This window comes from Neovison vison, chromosome 5 (assembly GCF_020171115.1).
Source record: "Neovison vison isolate M4711 chromosome 5, ASM_NN_V1, whole genome shotgun sequence".
Taxonomy (NCBI): Eukaryota; Metazoa; Chordata; class Mammalia; order Carnivora; family Mustelidae; genus Neogale; species Neogale vison.
The window spans coordinates 154,670,876-154,696,045 of NC_058095.1; the positions used below are offsets into that span (position 1 = coordinate 154,670,876).

A 25,170-nucleotide genomic window follows, 5' to 3' on the forward strand; every position below is an offset into this window, starting at 1 on the left:
GCCCTCAGTCTTCTGGGAGGTATGCGTGGTTTTCTAGAACAGCCCTCATAGAGGAGAGGCAGCTGGACTGCGATGCCCGGAGGGACAGGATGGGCCAACAACAGTAGAGGCTTCCGGTGCCGTCATTGGTGGGCCTGCTGGGTCTCTGCATCTGGGCTGGGTTTCCTCTGGTTGGAACATGCATTGCTCGGAGCTCAGAATATCCACCTCAATGTGAAGGCGAGTCCAGCTGTCACAGGGCAGTGTGCCTTTGTCTCCTGTTTGTCTCTGTACCTCTGTCCTCCTTGGGAAGCTGGTGGCATGAAGCCTTGTTTTTTCCCCCTCCTGTTCTAATTTGCTTTGAGTTTTCTGCACCTTTTCAGTGTTTGCAAATCATTGTCTCTAGAGGTTTGTAGTTTCCTCCCATGGTGGTTTTTGCTAGAAAATTCCATGCAGCTTGGGGCCTGTTAGCCAAGTGTGCCTGGTATGTGGCCAACCGCTGTGTCCGATCTGATAAATTCCTCAGGTGACACAGGCTCAGCCGAATGGGGCAGCTTTTGGGTTTTGTTGTCTTTGCTTTCCGGCTCTCAGTGTTAACCACATTTAAAACATCTTTTCTATAGACTCCTTCCGGTGCAAGGGTGAAGGTAATCGATAGGAAATTTAGGAGCTCTCCCTCGCTTTGGACTTTGTTGAAAGGTGCAGCAGGAAGGGGACCTTCCTGATCCAATATGTTGCCTCCCTCATTCTCAAGTTCCTCTGTAAGCAGAAGTTTAATGATGGGCCTCTTGAGGTCCCCAGCACTTTTCTGCAGCAGAGAGGGAGTGAGGGAGGGTTTAGGGGAAGCTCTGTGTGGACAGCACTTTAGCCGAGGGACGTGGGGACGAGAGGGCAACAGAGGCGGGTCGGCAGTTTAGCAGACTCTGAGTGACTCTAGCTGTACAGTTAATTCTCGGCGCCCCTGGAATAGGTTTCAGCTTCCCGTGTCTGTAGATAGAAGATTAAATTGCACTTCGCTGTTAACCAAGGGGCTGAATTCCTTTCTATTTATTGAACCACACTTTCCGTGGCGCTGTGTTCTGTTGCCACCAGGGCCGTGGCCTCTAGAAGGGGAAAAGCAGGTGTGGATCTGAAACAGCGAGGCGGGGAGCGGTCTTTGGGATAGAGGTTACCGGGTTTCCTTACCACAGAGCTCCAAGACCGTCTCGATGAGCCCACATGCCTCTCGGCACGCTTTGCTCAGGGCGTCCTGTCTCCGTTTGGATCTGGTTTCCTCTTGGCTGTGCTCTTCTTAGAGGTGGTGAGATCCGTCCAAACTTGCTGCCCTTCAAGGCCTGCTCAGGTGTCTCCTGAGACCGGCGGAGAAGTTGTAAATTACTTTCCGCTGAATAAGGAAAGAACAGTGAAGACCTCCCGAACGAAATAAGTTAAGATAGACGTGTTCAAAGTAGGGCCTCTGGTTGGTGTGATTTGCCACACTTAACTGTCCTCAGAAGTCCTCCTGAGGAGTTCCGGCCACCGTCATCCCCTTCTTCAGATGCCCAGGCTGCTGCCAAGGACTCGCTCTGTTCTGAGCACTTTGCGTGTCCATCATTGGCTGGTCTTGTTTTATTTTGCGCCTTTTGAGCTAACTCAGCCTTTAGCTCCTGTGAATTTGATGGCAGTTCCTTAATTTATAGTACGAGAGGCGTTGGTGAATCCCCGAAGTTAGCCCTGATGGACAGGGGTCACGAAGTCAACTGTCAGGGCCCAGGAAGACTGTTCTCATTTTACAAGGACTCAGAACAGGGAGACTAAATATGACTAGAGTAGGGAGTGACAGGTTCTTCCTACAGCCCCCAGAATGCCTGAACGTGTGAGCTTCCAGAAGCCAGCGCTGCCTGGGAGCCTGTGGGAGACGTCACCAAAGGTCCCCAACGCCTGATAGACTCTGACCATTCATCTGTCCCTGAACATTTCTCTGCAGATTCCAGACCTCATGTTTGAACTGGGAGATGGTCACCTCCTCAGAACGGAATGCTTTTAGGTCCTCGACTTGTTTAAAAATTTAACCAGAGAGAGAATTAAAGCCTGCAGGTCTGAGAAGTGTAGGTTCAAAATAGCATATCTTCTGCCTAATCCAGAAAGCCAGATTGTGCTGCCTCTTGTCTTGTTTGGGGTCTTTTATAGTCTCTGCGTTTCTTCCCTTTAACTTCCCAGAGACCGGGGACGGGAGATCCAGAATAAATGTCGGGGGGGAACTGTGTAAAGGTCAACTATTACCCGCTGGTGGATCGGGAGGTGTTTTTCGATTTGGGTTTTTTGGGGGAGCTTGTTCCAAAAATGCCTCTGTAGTTGTTTTTAGTTCTTAGAAATGGAATTTCCTAAGCAACTTAAAGGGGATTTATTTTTCTTTTCTCTCTCTCTCTCTCTCTCTCTCTCTTTCTTTTTTATTAAATTTTACTAAGTAAGCTGTACCCCCAACCCGGGACTTGAAGTCATGACCCTGACATCAAGAGTCACGTGCTCCACTGCCTGAGCCAGCCGGCCACCTCTAGTTTTTCATGTAGAAGGGAAAAATTGCTAACTTTTATTGAATGTGTTTGTTCTAGCCATGAGCTTTCTATGCGTTACTTCAATTATTTCTTATGGCAACCTCTATGGTTGATCTTATTAAAAGCCCCCCTTTTTTTAATTAAAAATAACCTGTCATTATTACAAAAATCACAGGTGTACAGTGTAGAAAGTTAGAACATGCAGATAAGCAAGAATAAGAAGTTAAAATACCATATTCCGGTGGCCCAGGGGTGAGCATTAGGTAATACATTAGTGTGATATCCTTTCTGATTTTTCCATATGTACTTTTCATTTCTCCTACTACCATGGCCATGCTAAGATTTCCCCATCTGTCCTGAAAATGTCATTTTTGTCTGCTCATCTGAAAGGAGATTCACTGTAGGACCAGAGCTGCACTTGGTTATGTCCTTTGGACCTCATTTAATACAGCAGAGTCCCGTGTGTCCGCCCCCCCCCCCCCCCCCCCCCGCTTCATGATACCACCTTGTTGAAGAAACTGGACCTGGTACATGGTAGAATGCCGCACCTCCTTAATTTGTCAGATTTCATCCTCGTGGTGCCATTTAGCTTTTTCCTCTATCCTCTGCTTTTCTAGAAAACTGAAAGGTCGTTTGATAGGCTTGATGGGTACTGGTTGAACATTTGGGGCCAGAATTCATCAGAAGTGATGCTGTGTGTTTCCCGTTTCATTAACAGTGCCAAGATTAATCATTGAATTTGGGTGGGGGTGTTCTGATCTTGCCACTGCGAAGTGAAGTCATGCTACTTTGTCTCCAGGCAAACATTCAATCTCCTGGATGGTTTTAACGCGGATTAACAGCCTTTGCCAGAGTCTGTAATGTCTTAGAGATTGTGGAAGGAGGATTCTTGCGGTGATTAGTCGGCATACTTCCGGAAGGAACTTTGCCTCCTCTACTTGGATTTTCCAAATATCCTGAAATGCCGCTCTTGTTGGAGATGCAGAGTCCATGCTCCATTTCTTGCCTCAGGTTACCAAGAATTGCTTTCATAATTTCCTCCAGTGGTGATGCATTTAGAAAATTTAGGAGCTCTCCCTCACTTCAGACTTTGTCGCAAGGTGCGGCAGGAAGGGGACCTTCCTGATCCCATACGTTGCCTCCCTCATTCTCAAATTCCTATGTTTTTCCTGCTTTCTCTTTGAATACTGAAATGGACTCAGGAATTTTTATCAAATCCATGTGTTTTGATTCACTTTATTATAATTGATACTCAAGTTGCCACAGCATTGGCAGGTGGACACCCCTTCAAGATGTTTCTTTGCCTCCGCCTTTATTAAAGATTTATTTAAGAGAGAGGGGAGAAAAAGAGGATCTCGAGCAGACTCCCCACTGAGTGCAGAGCCTAGCCCGGGACTCGATCTCACAACCCTTTGATCATGACCTGAGCTGAAACCAAGAGTCGGACACTCAACCAACCGAGCCACCCAGGGGCCCCTCTTTTGCCTTTTTAATACAACCTATTTATATTTCCAAGCCGCCTTGCTTTCTGGCTTCACTAGATACTCCAGACTCATACCTACCCCATACCTGGAACCTGTCATTTCTCATGGACCTTTCTCTATGACCTTCCAGTAACTGCAGACTGCTAGAATCCAACTGCCAAGATTTGCTACTGAGGTAGCACTTCTAGGGCAAAACTAGCAAGTATCTTCCTAAAAATATGTAGGTATTCCTGTTGATTTTTTTTTTTTCAAATCAGTTTTTACACTGCACTGTTTTTACGTAATATCTTTGATCTATAAATACCTCTTTTTTCTTCCACCAAAAATGTTTCCTTGCTTTATTCTGCAATATAAAAATAACTGTAAAATGAATTTTTATGGATTGGTAACTGAGGCTTTTGGGAGAATCTAAGTGACTATTACACTATACACACACACACACACACACACACACACAAAACACTCATGTCTTTCCAAGTCAGTTGGCAAAAGAGCTCTCTCTATCCTTGATAATGACCTACTGTTATTATCTGATCCTTAAAGTTATTTTTTTCATACATTTGATCTGTGGGGAAAAAACGTAAACTTTTGTTACACCCTGCAAAAATTATTTAGAGAGTGGCATAAGATAGTCTTAGGTTTTTAAATGGAGAGGAAGAGCCAAAGAATAAAATGTATTTGTCCTCACATGAGAAGGTTCTAGCATGTCTCCTGGTCCTTCTAGTGACGGATGAGTGTTGACACTGCCGTCATTGGCCCCAAGCATTCATGCTGGATGACGCAGGCTCTCTTTTCCTTGCTCTGTTTACCTCTCTCCAGCTCCTCACCATGTGCACCTGAGCCTGACTTTGACACTGAACCCCCCTCCCGCCCCCCCGTGCGTGCCATCAGCCAGAAAGCGTGTGACGCCGGACGTGTGTGTTTGTGTCCACAGGTACTTGTTCGCTCTGCAGGTGAAGCAGGACCTGGCTCAGGGCAGGCTCACCTGTAATGACACCAGCGCGGCTCTCCTCATCTCCCACATCGTACAGTGTAAGTGGCATTCGTCTCCTCCAGAGGTCCTGTTGGAGCTCCCTGTGATCCGATGGATGGGGGGGACGTAATCCCAGCCCCCAAGCACAGTAACGATGCCTTTTTGTTATTTTGCTGCGAGCCCGAGTTCCAGTGGGTTGAGGACCATACTCCTCAAGCTTTACGGGCGTACCCACCGCGCCCAGCATTGGCCTAGGAATTCTGTGCTCGGTATCTGTCTACTCTTTTCTTCCCTTTTTTTTTTTTTTTTTTAATTTATTTGACAGAGAGGCGGTGAGAGAGGGAACACAGCAGGGGTAGTGGAAGAGGGAGAAGCAGGCTTCCTGCTGAGCAGGGAGCGCGATGGGAACTCGATCCCAGGACCCCCAGCCCCCAGATCATGACCTGAGCCGAAGGCAGTCGCTTAATGACTGAGCCACCCAGGCTCCCCACTTTCTTTCTTTTTTTTTTTTTTTTAAGATTTAGTTTTTTATTTGAGCTAGAACGAGACAGTGGAGGGGGCAGGGAAAAGTGAGAGAGAGAATCTCAAGCAGATTCCATTCTGAGTGTGGAGCTTGATCTCAGGACCCTGAGATTGTGACCTGAGCCGACACCAAGAGTTGCACGCTCAGCTGACTGTGCCCACCGGGCACCCCTTTTTTTAAGGACTAGTACACAGTTGTTTGATAATCTCATTTGACTTGGAGGAGAAGCTTGGACAGATGGCATCCAAGTAAACTAAGCTTGTTCTATCCTGTTCTTGGTCTTAATATCCATTATCAAATATGGCCCATTAGCTTTAAGACCTAAAACGGTCAACGATGGCGCGTCTTATATTCCGTTCTCCGGAGTTCAGTAAACCCCCAGACACATGAAGCTGGGCTGAACCCTGGTGATGCTTGAAACTGGGTATTTTTACCTTCTTAATCTAGGCAGAGGATAAATTAGACTGTGCTCACTCTAAGGCTTATTGACAACCCAGCTGGGCATTTTTTTTTCCCCTCTTGGCTAAGGCAGAAGTTACTTGAAATGGAATATAGATGTTGTGCTTCGGGAAGATAGGGATGTCACGTATATAAGCATGAGGATGAAGGAAATTGTGCTGTCATCTCATTTTAAAATTTCTGTAGTTTCCAGAGTAGTCACGTAAAATCAACCCATTTGGATATCTGCCCAGGTAACAAGATTCCCAAAGGTTTGGAACAAGTGTCACTCCTAGTGGTGCATAAACACGCCTAAAAGGAGGTATTTCTAGAGCCTGTGCTTCTCTTCTCATTCTTTCTATGTGGGCCTTACTGAAGATCTCCCAGACTCAGGAAGGAATGCTGCTGATGTGTCCCCTGCAGCAGGAAGGGCTTGAGAATGATCAGTTCTTCCCCTGGTGTAGCTGGAGCCAGATAAGTTGGCCCGGTTTTGTGCAGAGCAAATGTTCTCAGTGGGTGCGATTTATAGGAACATATCGGCCGCGTCCTGCCTGGTTACTGGACGGGCGTTGGCCAGAGTGGGACAAGCTGCTTCACATGATAGAATGACCGGTAGATTTCACTAACTTTTACTCAGAAACACCAGGGCTCTGGTCATTAGGCTACTTTTTATTCAACTTATTATTTGAATCCTATGATTTGAATCATAGGATTCAAATCAAAAAACGAGGCTGTCCCAGAGGTATTAGATTGGTATAAACTGAGCTGCACTAGTGATGTTAAGGTACAATCATTCTTTCAAAGGTCTGTCCTGTAGCTTTCCAGACCATGGCCATTTGGGGACAATATAGAGGTAACGTGAGAAAAATGTGCCTCCTCTTCTTTGTAGATGAAAAATTCGTAAGAATCTGCAGTTTGACCAGTCATTTCTGACGCTAGGACTATAAGAAACTTAATATATTTTGTTTTGTTTTACCAAATGAGATCACATGTGTATAGCTATATTTACCATTGGCTTTTCTCTGCATGAGAAAGCATTTGGGGTTTGGACCAGTAATTATTATATATAAGAGTTTCAAAGTTGCTTTTGTAAAGTCCTGAAATTCTGGGGTTCTTTTAGAAGTCATGAGGTCCTGAAATCCACATGTGCAGAATTTACCGCCTAGAACAGAAGCGGTCCTAGTTGGGTGGGGAGGAAAGAATGAACCAGGAACGAGGATGGAGGAAGACGGATGGATAATGAAGTCTTCTTTGCAGCTGGTAGAGATGAGAAAGAGGGGAAACCATCCCGGCATGTTGGCACAGTTGTTAGATACATGCTCACAGGAAGTCGTGTTGACATCCGGCCCTGACCATACCCACAGGCTGGGATCGCCTTCTCCACTGCCTTCTGCTTTGCTAGTTCTGGAATGTTCCACGGGGGAATCAACAGGTTGTGAAGTATTAATCCTATATGGCTGGGTTTTCTTTCTCTGTTCCTTGGTAGCTGAGATTGGGGATTTTGATGAAGCCTCGGACAGAGAGCATTTAGCAAAAAACAAGTACATACCTCAGCAAGACGCACTAGAAGACAAAATCGTGGAGTTTCACCACAATCACATGTAAGTCCCGCGGATGCCTTGTGTTCCCTTTGAGCTGTTTCTGTCTGTCCTTCCAGCGTACATGGGTGTGCACACACACTATTGGGGCGAGATACGCCAAACGTGAGGGAGAAGAGCACAGAGGTTCATGGAGGTCTTGTCACCCACCCTGGACTCTGAAATGCGGGTCACCCACTCAGACCAGACCTCTAGGATCCTTCTTTGATTTCCTGTGCTACTGGAATAGGCCTGGAAGTTAGGGCACCCACGTTGTGGAATTAAAGGGAGAACTTAAGACCCATTAATAGGAAATCAGGAAAGGGATATCCACAAGGGGCAAAGGAAAATCCAGAACGTTTGTATCCTTTACATTTTGGTTTTTTTTTTTTTTTTTTTTGCCTTGATCAGTAAAATATTTTTCAAAAGATGCTCCCTGGGCCTCTTGTTTTTGTTGCTGTTTTGAAGGAGGGTACATGCGCTTGATGAAAGTATGCAAGAGTGTTGCCCTGAACTTTGCTTCCAAGGGTAGGCCCGTTGTAAGTGACTAAAAACGTGTTTTAACACCATGGTGTTTTGCTTTTATATGACCTTAAAGGAAACTCTTTGAGTCAAAAAACAAAACAAAACAAAAAAAAAAAACAGGGCAAATGTGAGGTAGACTTTTGAGGTTTTGTGTTTCATGGGCAATAGGGCTTTTGTCCTAGCTGTTTGACTTTGGGTGATAATGAATGGGGGGTTGGGTGTCTTCTGATCAGGTAGCTCCATTGTTTGTGATGAAACACCTTTTAATTTCCCAAGAGAAGTTGCTTAATCTCAAATTAATAGACACAGGGAATCCAAATCTCCTGGCCTTTCTTTTCTCATTTTTTGTTCTGTCAGTGGACAGACACCAGCAGAATCAGATTTCCAACTCCTGGAGATTGCCCGCAGGCTGGAGATGTATGGGATCCGGTTGCACCCGGCCAAGGACAGGGAAGGTACTAAGATCAACCTGGCTGTGGCCAACACGGGAATTCTCGTGTTTCAGGTAAGAGCGTTGAGACCATAGCTCAGTTCCCTTGGTGATGGAAAGATATGAGTTGGCTCTTCAACTCTGATTCCGTGTTGGGTGGGCCGAGTTAAGACCTCCAATAGTTACTTTATGTGAACAGGAAAAAACGAACCTCATCTCAGGGTTTCTGTTTCTTTCCAGGTCCTCAGCTTCCAGATCCTATTCCATTCCGTTCCACTGGCCCCTCCTCTGGTTGGGGAACACACAACCCGAGATTTGCTTGTGTCTGTTGACTTTGTAGGATCACAGAAATCTCTCTCGGTGGACCTGGGCTCAAATCCCAGTGTCATAGAATCAGATTTCAGATCCCCCAAAAGAAACACCTTCTTCACACTGGCACGTGATACTCATGTCATCTCCCCCACCCCCCCCTTTTTTAAAACCTGTTAAGGTTTTTAGTTGCTTTTTTTTTCTTTAAACCAAATTTAGAGGTTTTTATACCTAATTCAGATTTTACATCAGTCGGCTGATTTGTTATTTCAGGTATACGTAACTTAAGAAGAAAAGCGTAAGGTGTATTTTTTAGGATTTAGCTGTTCTCTAAATTCCTGACAGCCAGGTGCTATATATAGCTTTACTATATAGTAACTTTATAGCAAAACTCTGCACTTGAATTCTTACCTGTGTTTTATTAAAAACATGGTTTTCTGTACTCTGAAGTGTGTACTCTCTTGATCGCACTGCCATTGATCTGTTGATAGTGCTGCTTTTGTGTCTTAACAGCTTCATTGAAGTATTATGGACAGAGAATAAAATGCATATATTTAAAGTATGCAGTTTTATAAGCCTATATATATCCTGAAGCCATCAGTGAAGTCAAGACAATGAAGTTATTCACCATTCCCAAAGGTTTCCTCAGTGCTTTTCTTTCAAACAAAAGTGCATCATCTCTGCTTTAGTTTCAAAGGGGTATGAAGAAAGCAGCTGCCTTTTAAATTGGGTCCTTTTCACCCATTTTGAAGGGGTAAATACGTACACAATCTAAAATACTCCTTCAAGCTCTGCCAGGTTCGGTTCTGTTTCCCCTTCCTGTTTTACCAAAATAGTCCCAGGGCCTCTCTGCCGCAGTATGGGATGTTTACGACGGACATGAATTCTCACCGAATCCTGTCCCAAGAGGAGTCGGGATTGGGTTTCATATGGGAAACGACTGCTCTTAACAGTCTTCGGCCTACTGGAGTCATCTTAGGAGTGCTCGATGAGCAAAATGACAAGAAACCAAATAGAGTTTTCAGTCCTACCGTGAAATTTTAAAATCAGAGGCCTTAAACAGTTCTAAAAATCACAGAGGGTAGGGAGGGAAGAAATGCCTCACAATTGAATTAATTCGCTCTTGATGATGTGCGGTAGAATCTAATACTGAGAATTGCTCAGTTATTTAATCATGTACAAAGGCTGTATCTTGGAATTAATCTTCTTGCCAGTCCTTAATTGCTTCATTCTCACCAATTTAAATAAACGGTTCTGGTGTTCGAACAGGCTCAGGAGGAATTCTAATTTTAGTTGAGATGACAGGACAGATGGGAGCTGGTTTCTGGCAGTGTCCCCTTGCTTCTCCGTCACCCTGTTTCTCCACACCTGACTTTCAAAGATGGGGATGTGTGAGTCCTTCCCTGAGACTGTGCTGTGGTCTAGAAGACAACACCGCAGGCCGGGCCTTCCCTCCCCATCCCGCCTGTGCAGCGGGGCCGCCGCCTGGGCATGGGAGGCTGACCCCTGTGCGATATGGGGGTTGATTGCTAACCTGCTGGGTTGCTTTTATGGAGATTAACGATTAGCCGCTGGTTAAGGCACAAGCTGGGGAATTTCATTCTGCCTCATAAACTGTGGGATTTTGGACACACCAAGATCTGTCCATGCAGCACTTTCCACATCTGTAAGAGAAAGATAATAAACCCATCTCCCCGGGTTTTGTCTCAGGTTTGATAAGGTGAGGTCAGTCAAGTCCTTACGGGGTGCTGACACTCCAAAAGTGATGGTCACTAATTGTGGTTGTCGCGGTTTTTACTGTTTTTTTGTCTTTTTATCCTTCCCCTTGGCTGACTGCTCCTCTCCCTGGAGGCAAACTTGGTTTGAATGCCAAAGCCTATAATTAGTGGAAAATAATGCTCCAGGAACAGTAATGTCCACAGCAGCAAATCCCGAGAATCCTCTAGCAGAAGGCATGGTTGCGACAGCTCCCCGTCCTTGAGGCAAACCAGCCCCCTGTGTTGCTTATTATGCATTTCCTGGCTCACTGGCCGAGACCTTTCTTCTTCTCAGGGTTTTACTAAGATCAATGCCTTCAACTGGGCGAAGGTGCGGAAGCTGAGCTTCAAAAGAAAGCGCTTTCTCATCAAACTCCGTCCTGATGCCAACGTAAGTGGGTGGGGGCAGGGTGGGGGACCGTGACCTTGGAGCCCACCCATGACTGCGGGGACATAGGGGCTCTGCTGGGGCGCAGGCTGGAACGGCAGCCAGCGCTGTGCCGGTGTCTGAGGGTCTGTACCGACAGGTCTGCCTGGACACTCCGTAACCACGCTGTCACCTGGGTTGACAGAACAAGGGTAAAGAATGGGCAGCCCCTCCCCCCAGCCCCAGACAGCCTGACCTGTACAGTTGCTGGGGCTCCAGCCCCCAGGCCACCTTCTCGAGACACCACTCAGCATCCACGAGATTCAGGGCAGGCCCCTGCCCACACAAGCCTCCAGCTGTCCCCAGCTTTCGCATCCCCGCTCTTGTCCCCAAGCCTCTGACAGCGCATTCTCACAGCTGATAAGCAGGTCCACCCCACTTTCTCCAGAACCCCTAAAGATGTCGCTCCCCCCGGGACCGGGTCAGGGAAGAAAGAGCATCTTCTTCCCCTGCCAGAAATGGGCGGTGGAGGTCATGGATGATAGATCCCTGATGTCCCCAGCCGCCATTGTGGATTTGAACGGCGAGTGGTTTTCTCCCCTGTGGGAAAAAAGATGATAAATGGCCATCGAGGCTCATCGTTCAGCTGCAGAATGAATTAAATCAGCTTTTATGGCCTGACCTGGGAAGCAGTCACCCATTATAAGTTGTTTATAAGCATTTTCTCTGGGAAAATGCTTTCTGAGTTCCAAAAGGCTACTTACAGATGTAGAATTGGGGCACGCTTGTTTGTAAGTTGGGACTGCCCAGACTGTGAGATCCCTCAGAATAGTTGGAAGTTGCTGGGAACGTTAAGGACTGTGGTAAGTCCTGTTTATAAAATACGGCCTCTTACATGGAGAATGTTCAGCCCGGGAATTGAAAATTATGCTCTCCGCTTTGCAGAATCAAAGGACGTGATTTTTTTTTCAGCCTTGAGTGATACTTTTGTGCTCCAGAAAAAAAAAATGTTCATTTCCTGTGTGGTCCCTGGGGCCACCTGGAGGCTTGAGCCATATGTGGCTCGACAGAAAAAAGACTTAAGACCAGTATGCAAAGTTGGCATGAACCTTCAGGGAGAAAATAAAAGTGTGTTTCAGTTATTTTAAGGAGGCAAAAAGGGATTTCTGTACTTTGGGTTTTTTTTTTCTTTTAAAGAAGGAAATGTAAGCAACGTACACAAAATTTGTTTGTGAATTCTGTCAAAAGAAGTGTTATGACTTCTGCTAAGTATTCCTGTTTTCTGTAGTTCCTCTAAGGAATTCGGGGGTGGAGGGGCCGGGGAATGGTTGAATGAGGACTATATTTTGTCATTAGGAACAACTGTGTTTTACTAAATATGTGAATTTATGGTCCTGCTATATAATACAGTACATGATTGAAATTTTATTGGACATACTTGTTTTCTATCCCTTTTCTTGTTTTTCCAACCCAGTGTTCATGGGTAATGGGAAAAAGAAGAAACCCAAAGTGGTATTTTCTCTTTTTAGAGCTCATACCAGGATACCTTGGAATTTCTCATGGCCAGTCGGGATTTTTGCAAGTCCTTCTGGAAAATCTGTGTTGAACATCATGCCTTTTTTAGACTTTTTGAAGAGCCCAAACCAAAGCCAAAGCCCGTTCTCTTTAGTCGAGGGTCATCATTTCGGTTCAGGTAAGGATTTCCTTTCTCTAAAGAAGCAAGTTGGTCCTCGACATTTGGTCTAGCCCCCGGGATGGCGCATTAGACTTACACATCCTCGGTTCTCTTTCCCACTCCTCTTTTCAGCAAACATTGGGGTGTCTTCCTCGTGTCAGAAGTCCCCGTGTCCCCTGGTCTAGGCCAGGGGCATTCATGGTGAACAGAATTATCCCTTCCTCCTCGAAGCATACAAATTCTCAGGATGGTTGCTTAATAAGCAAATTCAGAGTCATTAAGGGGTTTCATCACTTGAACATTTTTCTGCTACTTAGAAGGGAACTGCCGAGGGACAAAATGGGCACAGACGGTGGTCTCTCAGAGCGGCATTGATGCCTGGCTCGCTAGGAAAGCCCAAGTCTCTCCTGGTGATGGAAGGGGGGGAAGGAAATACTGGGTGTGTCCCATGTTCGCATGAGAACGCCTTCCTGTCATGTCTTCCCTCTCATCTTCTTCCTTCTAGTGGCCGGACGCAGAAGCAGGTTCTTGACTACGTGAAAGAAGGAGGACATAAGAAAGTGCAGTTTGAAAGGTAAGAGAAGCTTCAATGCTTGCAGCGCTTGCGAGGTTCCGCACGCTTCGCATCCATGAACTCACAGTCTTCATGCCAGGTCCATGAGGCCAGTGCACTCCTAGTCCCCTTTTTCTTTATTTTTAAGATTTTATTTATTTTAGAGAGTGTGGGGGGCAGGTAGGGGGAGAAGGAAAGAAGCAGACTCCCTGCTGAGGGCGGAGCCTGACCCCAGGACCCCGAGATCATGACCTGAGCGGAAATCGAGGCAGCACCTTCACCCACAGCCCCCCACGCGCCCCATGCGCCCCACTCCTGTTACCTTTTTAAAGATGGAGACACTGTAGCTCAGAGAGATCAAGTTCCCAGCCCTCGTCTCCGAGCTGGCACGTGGCCCCCTGCCCCGAGTGTGGCTCTGCTGCCCGGAGAAGGAGAAGCAGAGAACCCAGGGACTTGAGATAAACGAGTAAACAGCTGATGTGAGGTGCACGATGGGCTGTTCAGGGCATGTGCATTTCTTCTTTTTAACATTTCTTTTTTTTACATTTTAATCCATCTTAAAATTACAGTAGAGACTGGAGAACACAGCAAACATCCACGTTTCTTTCCGCATCTGGATTTTTCCCCCTTTTTTGCGTGTAACTGCTGTTGGCTCACGTAGCCACCCCCACCTTGACCAGCAGCCGTCTTCGCTGTTTCCCGTCTCCCTTTCCCAGAGGCGCAGCTGCCAGCTTCCTGTTCCTCCTGTTACATATATTTACGCACCTGAAACGGATGGGCAGGGTTCCTCTGGGTTGTGTGGTTTCATTTGTTTAACTTGTAACACACAGTCCCTCGTTCTGCATCTTGCTTTTGAAGCCCTACCCTGATCTGGGGATCTGTGTTGGCGTTGTAGGGTATTGTGAAAGTATCCCGCTTTATTTATCTGAATCTCTGTTGACAAACCTTCCGGGTTCTTGGTGCCTCGTTTTACACTTGCCGAAACAAACCTGATGCTTTGACTGTCCTTGTATATGTGGAGTATTTCGAAGAAAAGCCGAATGCACGTTAACTTTTGATCTGTCTGTATTGATACGGTTTCATCATCTGAGTAGCTGGAAAGTTTCTAATGCTTGCTCACGGAGGAAGAGGAGGGCACCGGCAGATGAAGGAAGGGAAAAGATAAAGGAGACAGGCCAGTGGCATTAAATCCAGTTCCTTCTACTGCTGAAACTGTAAATTCATTAACAGGGGACAGGCCTTCCCTGACCTCAACACTGTGAAAGAGTTAGCTGATTAGTGGTGATTGCCTCTGTCATAGAAGTGATCTAGAAAATCATGACCAGAAATACATGAATTGATAGCCCATCGTCAGAGCAGAACTCGCACCTCAGGGCATCCTTGAACCTAGCCAACTCTCCCTCCCACGGACCTTCTTAGGTCTAGAAAGGTAGTGAGCAGTGACTGGGTCTCCTGACCGCTTGAACAGGAGCAGGGGATTACGGAGAATTTTTTCAGAATTTAGGTAACCCCTGAATACTACAAGTATTAGGAAAAGAATGACCCCCTTTCCGTCAGGCACCCATACACACTAGTTTAGGTGCCTTCATAGTGAGGATACGCATAAGGCTGTTGTTAGTTTTCATTAAAACACACACACACACACACATACACCAAAACAAAACACAGTTTACCTAACTTTGGCTATCTTATGTGATTTCTCCCAGGAAACACAGCAAGATTCAGTCCATCAGAAGCCTGGCTACACAGCCTACAGAGCCGAATTCAGAAGTGCCAAAACAAGTCAGTAATACTCATCGACTATTAAAACTGTGGGGCTTTGTGTTTCGTTTTGTTTCACCACACTTTGTTAACTACTGTGTTTCACAATATGTTTCTGAGTTATTTGCCCTGCACTTAGGGGGTTTCTTTTTGAGGGAAGAGTATAGTTGTGTGTGTGCCCTGGCTTTGAGCAGACCCAGGCTCTGTACAGCCCATCCTGGGCTCAGCGTACCCTGGAGCGGGTCCTTTTTCAGCTCATTTCCTGTCTTCCATGCTGTGCTTTTTGCCACGGAGACGTTTGCTCTGTTGGCCTGAACTCAGCTTAGGAGTGGAACCACCCACGGGAGCAGTAGAGCGGAGCCCACCGTCCAGGGAAATGGGTGTGGTTGTGTGAAGACACCGGGACCTCCTTTGCACCTGCTGGGTGTAGCTCCCGGTCAGGGCCAAGGTCAGAACCCTTTGTTGGCTCCAGACTGGGTGGAGTTCCCAGGACTCCTGTTACAGCGCAGTGACCGCAGTTGGCACTAAGGGACATTATCACTCTTGTCCTGAGGATGGTGAAAGCTCATTTTGTCCGGAATTGGCCTCTGGGTGTGTTTTCGGGGTTTTCTCTACCAGAGAATGCCAACTTTGTAGGCACATCTAAAAAGAGTGCCTAACCTGTCTGTTCTTCCCTTGGAAGTATAAACAAAGAAGTTTTTTGTCATTTGTCTGAAATCCATGTCAACTTGCCTTTCCGGGGAGGGTGTGGGGGGGGTGGTCCACCATGTGTTTTCTTCCTCTCCCCACCCACCCTTTCTTGGGAAGCCCCCTGTAGGTTGCAAGGACTCTCTGGGTGCACAGAAACTGGAAACCCAGTATGAGCCCAGGGGCCCTAGAGGGCAGACAGGCAGTGGCCCACACGTGCCGCTGGAGGGCCTGCATCGTCAGCATCCACACGCAGAGAGAACCTTCTGGAGGCCGACCCTGTGCACTCGGGAGGGCCTGCGCATGGGCGGTGTTTTGTTTGAGCAGCAAGGACCGGCAGCCTTTCCTTGGAGGTCCCTGGCAGTCCCTTGCATTGCTGCAAGCTTCCCGGGTGTTTCTAAGGTAGCCTCTGACCCCGCCCTCCCTCTCTCGCCCCGCCCCGCGCAGGCGCAGCAGAGTGCCAGCCTGCCGCCGCGAGAAGGCGCGGAGCCCGCCGGCGGCCCGCAGGGAGAGGAGCCCAGCGCCCCGGCCGAGGAGCCGCGCCGGAGCCCCGCGCTGCCCCGGAGCCCCGCGGGCGGCGGGAAGGCGGACGGAGCCGCGCGGGCGGCGGCCGACGAAGAGGAGGAGGTCGTTAAGGATAGGACCCAGCAGAGTAAAGCTCAGCCCCCGCAGCCGAGCACAGGTCCAGCATCCAGGGCTGCCCGCGGCAGCAGCACTTCCATTCCTTTCATTGACTGCAGTGACGTAGATAGCGAGTCCGACCTGCTCAGGGAGCACGCGTCCCCGTCCCAAACAAATGACAACTATGAGGGTGATTTGACCAGTGGGGTTTACCTGCTCTCCGGGGATGAGAGGCGGACCGAGGCTAGGCCCAGGGCTTCCCCTCCCTCCGTGAAGTCCTCCCGGCCTCCTTCCAGAGAGTTCCTCGATGATGATTCCGCAGACCTCACCTTTGACATGAGCGGGAGCCCCCGACTCCCACGACACAGCTCCCTGATAGATGAGCTGTTCAGGGGCTCGGACGGTCGCAGTAGCCCGGCCACCCCTCTGTCCCCCGCTAGCAGACAGTCGAGTCCGAATCTGACTTGGGACCGGACTGGGTCTCAGGGCTATGTCTCCGAAAACGGGCATGACCCGAGCCGGGAAAGGACGGGAGAAGATGCTCTCCCAAGCCAGGGCCCTCTTTCCGAGAGCTCGTCCCCCGTCCTGCAGAGGCCATACTTACGGAATCTTCCCAGTAGATACAACAAGTCAGAGACCGACCCGCTCATCCTTAGCCAGGTGGCGACAACCCCACAGGCACTGGATGGGCTTGATGGCCGCGGAAAGGGAGGACGGGCCAGCCTGGCCGTCTCGGGAGGCAGAATGCTGCCTAATGGTGCACCTTTCGTGGGTCCCACCTCAAAGACACCTGCCGTGCGGTCAGCGTGTGCCGGCGGCCTGGCGGGTCCGAGGGCGCCCCTGCACGTGACCGAGGGCTCCACCAGCAGCGGGACTGAATCCAGTGATTCAGACTCTGAGATGGGGACCCCTTTGAGGCAGCCACTCACGTTTGGCAACCCAGCGGTGCTGGGCTCCCCTTCCATGCGGAGAAGTCCGAAGCAGGGGGGCGGCCTGCGTGTGAGTGAGGAGGAGGAGGAGGCCGAGTAGGAGGGCCAGGCTTCAAGGGTCGGGAACCTGGAGTCTTGAGTCCAGGGTTCCAGTGGAGATGATCTGTCCTAGGGACTCATTAATCTTTAATCAATGTTTGTTTGGAGGAAGTTTTGGACAGCCAGGTTTGGATAGGGTATGCCTAACTCTAAAATCTTGAAGAAAAAGGAAAGTTGGCATAGTGGTCTTGCTTTCAAAAAAAAAAAAAATAGTGGACAAGATAAATAGTAAGACATGATGACAAGTTACCGGGAGCTTGTTTATCTTTCTGGTTGAAGGCAAGGAAGAAATTCTTAGGAATCTGATCATGGGTATAGGGTGTTTATTTATGTGGAAATCTTCTGTGTGTATTGAGTTTGTGTGCAGATCACTCTCTTTTCGATTGAATGTTCGGATTGAACTATCATTGGGATCCCAGGGAAGGTGTTGGTTGTACTTTTTCCCCCCTCTTTAAGAGGAGGTGCTGTTTTTTGGAGCTTTTTGGAGCCTCAGTAGGTGAGGGATTGACATAATTCAAGCCCGTTTGTAAGTTGATGGCTGGCTAAGATTTAAGTGTGGGTGAAATCTCCGTTAAGAATAATGAACATTTTAATAGGCAGAATAGTCTTTTCTCTCCAGAATTCCTCTGAAATGATGTAAAGGATGTCGGTGGAACTAATTTATAAGGGTCTGCTGGTTTGGCTGCGATTTGCATCAGTTGGTCAAATTGTTAGTCATGTTTTAAGAAGCTATAACTGGCTGTCAGCATTTCAAATTGAAACACAGAAATGCAGTTGAGGGGCGATGCAGGGGAAAATCAGACCTTGCAGGAGGCACTAAAGGCCTGACTTTGACTCCTGTGCAGCAGAGAGAGGACTGTTTTCCAGTATTGCTGCCTCTTGGCTGGTTATTACGTACATTCTTAACGTTCACACTTGGGTGAACAGGGTCTTCTCTTGGAAACAGTGACTTCTAGAAGTTTCCATGTGCAGGAAAAGAAGTGTATGTAGTGAGAGGTTTGATTTCTTCTTAAATCTTGCCCACTTCTGCCAGTGCCTTTCACTCAGCATTCCTGCATCTTAGATCAAAGAACCTGGTTTTATCATGCTTGTTTCTCGGCCCAAGCCGCACAAGGGAATCACCTGGGACATTTTAAAAATCAGTGATGCCTGGGCCCTGACCCCAGACATTTTTATCTAATTGGTCTGGGGTGCCCCTTGGGTTCCGCAGATGGTTCTGCTGGGCAGTCTGGGTCACTCCTCAGCCTGACACAGTTGCCTTCTAGAATCTAGTGGACTATGTTGAAGCTGACAGGTAAATTTCTGGCTTGCTTGCAAAGTAAGGAAAGCATCATCAATGAAATACTTTCATTAATTAATGCCTGTTACTTGGTACTTTGCAGTCTTTAGTACTTTAAAAAAAAAAAAAAACAAGTTGTAGAATCAAATTTTTAGATCTAACTACCAGATAACTGAAAAGAGTTTTAACAGTGATACATCCTTGGCACGCCACACGCCCACTGCCTTACTAAGCTCCTGCATGTGGCGTGATGACAAGGGAAGGGCTCCACGTACTTAGGAAGCAGGGAAGAAATTGGCAGCCATATGTGACAAATAGACAAATCGACTGACCTTGTGGCTCCCAACTGATTATCTGTCCACACGAACGTTGACAAGTTGGTTTTGAAGATGCCAAAAACGTAATCCACTTTTATACGAACTTTTTTTATTGTCTTATTTTCCTAATCATTTGATTCAGTGCATGATTGATGAATCAAACTGATTATTGGATGGTTTGAAAGATGTTCATTGAAGTAGTCTATTGATGTCTTGCTTTAGATCTCTATATTTAACGGAGTCACGGAACTTTAGAACTAGAAGGGACCTTAGAGATTGTCTAGGGGAAACCTTCATTTTTGTGGATGACAGACCTTGACCTGCTGAAGTCGAGATACGTCAGCTAGTCATACAACCACTGCATGATGAAGCTGAGCTAGAACCGTGGCCCGTAGCCCTTCAGCTCTGGTCTGTGTGACCTCTTGGTGCAATAGGACCTTTTTGATTTAGTACTTTAATTTTGGAGAATCTTGTTCAGATTAATAATTAAAATTAGATGTGGAGACCAGGGATCATGGAGACCTGACTTAAGACAGTTACAGTCCATAATGCGTAGGAAGCACTGCTCTTTCTGTTGTGGGGTTTTTGCACTTATAATGTGTTCTTGCATATTCTGTTCTGGACTTAGAAAAAGATGTCGGTCTGCTGTATAACAATGCAGTCCAATGTGAGTTAAGCAGAGTCCCATTTGGAATCCTGTGGTTTGTTTGTGAAGGTGATTTGTTCAAATGACTTTTCTTTTTACCTCTGATTACACCGCAGTCTGCTGATGAAGTATGAATGAGCAGTGGGTATTAATCTACCCAGCATACAGTGCGAATCAGCAAATGTAAACCTCCAAAGCAAAACATGCTCCAGTAATTATTTTGTTTTGCTTTTTGCTTAAAGGAGTGATTTTTGTCTGTTTGTTTTTATGTGAAATGTTTTTAAAACAGCTGATCAATGGTAGTGTACTCAGTTCTGTGTTGACGGACGTTCCCTTTTTAGGGTAGCTCGTCAAGTTTTCCTCTGGTTGGGTTCATACCAGCCAAGAGACTCAATTTCTGCTTCTGGGCCAGTATTTATGAAAGCAGCAATCCTGATGTGATTAATGGTGCTTAACAGAGAAGGGGTATGGTTTGTTCAAAAGCCACGCAGCCTAAAGTGCTGAAAATATCCACTAATTGCCTCTGGGGGAGCTTGCTCTGCACAAATAAAGATTTTAAGCATGGGTTAGGGAGTACTTCTAAGCATTCTTGGAGCCCGACAGAGCCAGCTTGCACAGGAGATGTGGTCTTTCTCCGTGCAGAGGTCAGGGAAAGCCCACAGCCTCCCACCTTCTACCTTTTGGGCGCCTCTGGTTCCCCAGGTCTTAACATGGCCTCCGGAGCCACACGGTGTGGCAGGGAAGGACACGTGTGTCACAGAGTTGAACCAAGGATACTGCAAAGACCAGCGATGGGGTTGGGTGTGGACAGGTGACCTGTGGATTCATTCCAGTTTCCAGAGGGTTTCCCAAGACCCGTCTGTCTGTTTTTCTAAGACAACAGCTAGTGCAGAGGACTCCTGAATCAGTAAGGAGCCCAGGTCTTTAGGTAATAGCTGCTCCATGAAATAGGAAACCTTAAGGCCTCAGATAGAAGACAAACCATCTATAGAAACTCACCTTCCAGCCACCAGGCCTCCTCCAGGGCCCCCTTGCATCTGTATCTTTTGTGAGATGGTATTTCATAGTATGCAAATTGTAGCCCCTCGCGTGGTTGATTTTTCTGTTGCTGTTTTTCAGGGCAAAATAAAATGCAAGAAATTCTTTTAGCGTGAAGAAATGCATTTAATGGGTTCCGGAACTTGAACTGCTCCAGTCCCTCTGACCGGCATCTGTATGCCGTTGATGAGATTTTATTAGACAGGCATTTAATTAAAGGAATTCTGTGGGCCAGATTCTTCCCCCACATATGTGACTCATATTTGGGGATTTCTCACAGACTTGGCTTCCAGTTGTGCCACATGGCCAGCACTTGAAATGTGAATGATTTTGATTTTATTCTCAAGAACTTCTTTGAAGATTTCAAACCCAGCAATCCTTTAAAAAAAAAAAAAAAAAAAAAAAAGCCAGGCCTGCAAAACTAAAATACAGCCTGAGCCTCTTGAAATTTGCAGCACGTTTGCAAAATCTAGCCTGGCCTCTGTTGAATCAGAAACTCAGCTTGCATCCTAGCCTTGGAAGCCCTTTGACTGTGCTGCGAAGCAGTATCTAAAAGAAGGAAAAATTAATGAGATTAAACTATCCTTTTAAATTCTGTTAAAACTTGCGCATATGCATACAGCATCCTTTTTCGTATCTATAATTGGTGTTCACCTCCGATCCATCAACTTTTTCCACTTAAAATGTTACTCCGTATTCAGCACAGAAGGAGTTTGGTACAGTTGCCGTCATTAGTCAGTGATTGGCCCAGCCTTAAATTAAGAAACTTGGGGGCCCTTTTCATCACTGAGCTTATTTTGAATTGATTTTGTTTTAATCACTCTTCATCTCGGCAAGCATTTAAAGAGACCTCAGAATTGCATTCCTAAGAAAGGCTCTGTTTTCTGGATCTTCTCTCTCTCGGAGGCCATAAGCCTTCCTTCTCTGACAGGTGCGAAGTCACTCTAAAGCTGGCGGGCCTTCCTCTGGTTTCATGGGATGAGTCTGTTGCTGCAGATTTTATAAATCAAGCTGCGGCGGAATCTTTCTCTGCCATTGCTGCCATAGGGAGTAAGTCTCTGTTGAACCTGAAAGGAGGGACTGTTGCAGAATAATCCACCACTGGTGGCTGTCTGATGAGTTCACACTCAGCCACGTCCGCCACCTCCGTGAGAGCACATGGGAGCAGAAGTGCTCGTTAAGAACTCCGAGAGCAGTAAGTGGTGAACAAACGAGGCTCCGGTGACCTGAGACCATTTACTGGCGCTGCTGCTTTTTCTTTGTTAGTTTCATTCCGTCTGTTTCAGTCAAGTTGAGTGAAATCGTGCAGGAGAATGGGCTCCCTGGTGTATGCTCGTGCATACCTCCGACACCACTCGCTGGTTTTCAAAAGGAAGCCACTGACTTTTAGATCAAAATAAGCATGCCACTTTAATAAGAAGCTGTTCTCTTCTTATTTTAAAAAAAATAAATAAATAAAAAACCCAACTCCATGATTTGGCATTATGTTGTCGGGACCTGGTTGCCCGTTGCTTAGAGCCATCATTGAAAAGGGTTACTTACTGTTTCCTCAAATAACCTAGAGATTTCCAAGTAATTCCGCTACAAACAGGAGTTGCAGATGCTCATTTGTATGCCATTTTATATGTTTGGGAGGAGGTGGGTGGAGTCTTGTTTGTCTAAAAAAAAAAAAAAAAAAAAAAAGGAGGAAACAGTACATCATTCCAAGAAAGGTAAATGACACTTCTAGCACAAGGAGCGTTTCTTCTCTTCCAGTGAAGGCAATTCAGCATTCCCTGGAGGGACCTGGGGAAGAAGTGAGAAAATCTTTTCCTGAAAGCTTTCAGAACTGAATTGATTTGTCCAGAATCATGTCGGTGTAGGCTGACCTTAGCTTCACCTGGAGACATGGGCATCTCTTCAGCCTCTGGTGTTGTTCCCAGGGGAAGGCACCTCCTCTGGGTCTTTGCATGGGTTCTAGATCAGGTTACTCTGGCATGTCTTGGAGTGGCTTCATATCTGAAAGCAGGGAGGATTAAAAGTCAGCTGTTGACACGGGACATCCGATCCACAGGTGTAGCTGAGAGCAAGTTTTAGGTGAACTGCAAGGCTGGTGTCCCAGAGGCCATCACGGGAAGGGCACCGGAAGATCCGCGGGCTTTTGGGGCAGCAGTTGCAGAGTATTGAAGGGTGACGGCAGGTCGTTGCCAAACGCAGCCCGAGCCGGGGGCACGAGTGAGTACTGTGTGTGTGTGCATGCGTGCGCACTTCGTAAAAAGCATCAGGCAGGGATGGACTCGTTCTACCTTCAAGTAAGAGATGGAGGCGGTAATGGGACTGGGAGTCTACAGGCAGTTTCCTGCTCTCTTACAAATTTGGGCTGTTTACTGGCTCTCAAATAGGAAACAGGAGAAGGTTCCTTTTGGAGCCCATAGTGGTGTGACCGGTGTGTCGTTACCCACGGATGAACTTTCTGGCTCATGAAACTAGGCTAACAGCTCCTTTTCCCCCTGGGCCTCTAAGTAAAGAATTTTGCTTAGGGAAGTAAAGAATTTGTCACTCTGCCTGCAGCGATGTACAGAACGACCGAAGATAGGCCTTCTTTCGTGCAGACCACGCGTGCCAGTTGCTCTCCCCACACACCCCTCAAGGCCCAAGGTCCAGTCCCTCACGCTCATCACCCCCTTCTGCGTGGAAAGTTGCCGTGAACACCTGACTAACCCAGTCTCACAAGCTTGGCCTATATGATTAATCCAGTTCCCTTCTGTCCTTTCTGTGTGTATATTTAATACTAGAGATAAAATATTTTATTAAAAATGTCTAATATGCCAAATTTTACAATAGAAAAGGCTGGGGACTTCATTCTCATTTTTGTCATTTGTTTAATAAATTTGGGGAAACATTTTCTGTTGTTCCATTGTATGCACTGTCTGTCAGCATGTACCTACCTAGGAGGGAAAAAGCCCCCCACCCCGCCCCCAGTGTTCTGTCTTTATCCTCAGAGCATGGTGTACCCTCTGTTTCCTGCATTGTTGAGCACTGTCTGATGTTTTTTTTTTTTACACTGCTGAATACCAATTTGTACTTGGAATACCTGTTTCCTCTAGAATTACAGTGATCCTGTTCTCTAAACAGCAAGCTTTAACACGGAGGCATGCCGGGGTCCTACCCCATATCACTGAGGGTGGGGTCTAGACAGCGAAGGGAAGACTTCAGTTGTCTGATTTCGTCTTCTAAGGAGCCTGCACTTTGTACTGTGTGTGCACTGGCGGCGGGGGCTGGGGGTCATCTTTGGAAGCAAGCAGGATCACTGTAGTTGGGGGAGAGGTCTCATGGAAGCAGAGCGTATCTGTGGCCACAGCCTGCACAGGGGAGCTCAGACATCTAACCAAAGGACTGGCTTCCTGTTTTGATAGGGACCAGCCAATCAGATGGGGGTAGAACACTTTCCATAGTTGATGTCTATAAGGGAATTTAGCTGGGCGCTTGTCTTGGCGGGTGCGGGGGCTGGTGGGTACGTAGAGGAGACCCTGCCCAGCTCAGCCCCACTTGGCTCCTCATGGATAATAAGTAAACTATTAGTAGTTCTGATGCATCCCCAGAATGTAGGCTGTCACAGATACTGTCTGGTTTCCTCCCCTCTCCACAGTCTAGGAAAGCAGCGTCCCTGTAAAGCATGGATTTATATCACCGGGAAGGGTGCTGGCTTCTGCGGTTAACAATGAGCTTGGGGATTCTCGGAGCATGGAAGGCCAAACTCCTGTAACCGTGTATGCACGATAATATCTCTTGTTAATCCAGACTCAAGAGGCTTTTACTTGTCCTAACAGGTATCTTGCTGTAAAAACTGTCCATTGTAACTGCTCTTTCCCACTGGCGGCTAAAGCTTTGTCCTGAGTACAAGATGGTATTTTTCATTGGTATGAAACACCGTGTTCCCCAACCCAAACACTGCTCCCAACACCGCTGCCACCACCACCACCACGTGTGAACAAAGAGAAATTCTCCTTTCTCTTTTCTCCGTAAGTGAGAGCACACTAGAACATTCTCTGTCATTGCTCCATTCGTAGGCATGTCTCTGTTTCTCTGCACGTTGCACTGTGGTTGCTTTTCTGAGTTGCTGGGTGATGAACATTGAAGCTGATGCTTAGCTGCTTGTGAAACTTTGTTTAAAGGACCTTGGTCTGAGAATAAGAGGCACATACACGCATTACCCTCAACGCCTTCCATTATCAAGAAAAGGACAGCACCACCAGGATTGCTAATTCTGTGAACTAGTTTTTCTCGTGACACCTTATAATTTTAACAAAGCATTGTCAGCTTTTTTCACATATTCCATTGGGGTGGACACCCAGCTGAGTTATCACACGAGTGAACCCTGTCCATTTGGGATATTACCCTTTTTCAGCCCAATACTGACCTTTTTTGATAACTGGCTTTCAAATACAGATACTCTCCAGAAAGAGTTCATTGTATTCTTTTTTTAGAAGGGGATGATGGATTTAAAAAGAGCCTTTTTTTTTTTTAAAGATTTTATTTATTTATCCGACAGAGATCACAAGTAGGCAGAGAGGCAGGCAGAGAGAGAGAGGGGGAAGCAGGCTCCTGCTGAGCAGAGAGCCCGATGCGGGACTCGATCCCAGGACCCTGAGACCATGACCCGAGCCGAAGGCAGCGGCTTAACCCACTG

At 47.0% G+C, this 25,170-nt stretch overlaps 1 protein-coding gene across 3 annotated transcripts in view; it reads left to right on the plus strand.

Annotated features, from left to right (window-relative positions):
- The window catches only part of FARP1 (FERM, ARH/RhoGEF and pleckstrin domain protein 1), a 276,295-nt gene that overhangs the window by 201,761 nt on the left and 49,364 nt on the right, over positions 1-25,170 (plus strand). For all 3 annotated transcript variants that reach the window (XM_044249990.1, XM_044249989.1, XM_044249991.1), the window contains 8 exons: positions 4,932-5,029; positions 7,418-7,532; positions 8,391-8,538; positions 10,825-10,920; positions 12,426-12,589; positions 13,077-13,145; positions 14,831-14,906; positions 16,020-16,254. In XM_044249990.1, the coding sequence (XP_044105925.1) occupies positions 4,932-5,029; positions 7,418-7,532; positions 8,391-8,538; positions 10,825-10,920; positions 12,426-12,589; positions 13,077-13,145; positions 14,831-14,906; positions 16,020-16,254 (1,001 nt within the window). The remainder of the gene's footprint in view (positions 1-4,931; positions 5,030-7,417; positions 7,533-8,390; positions 8,539-10,824; positions 10,921-12,425; positions 12,590-13,076; positions 13,146-14,830; positions 14,907-16,019; positions 16,255-25,170) is intronic.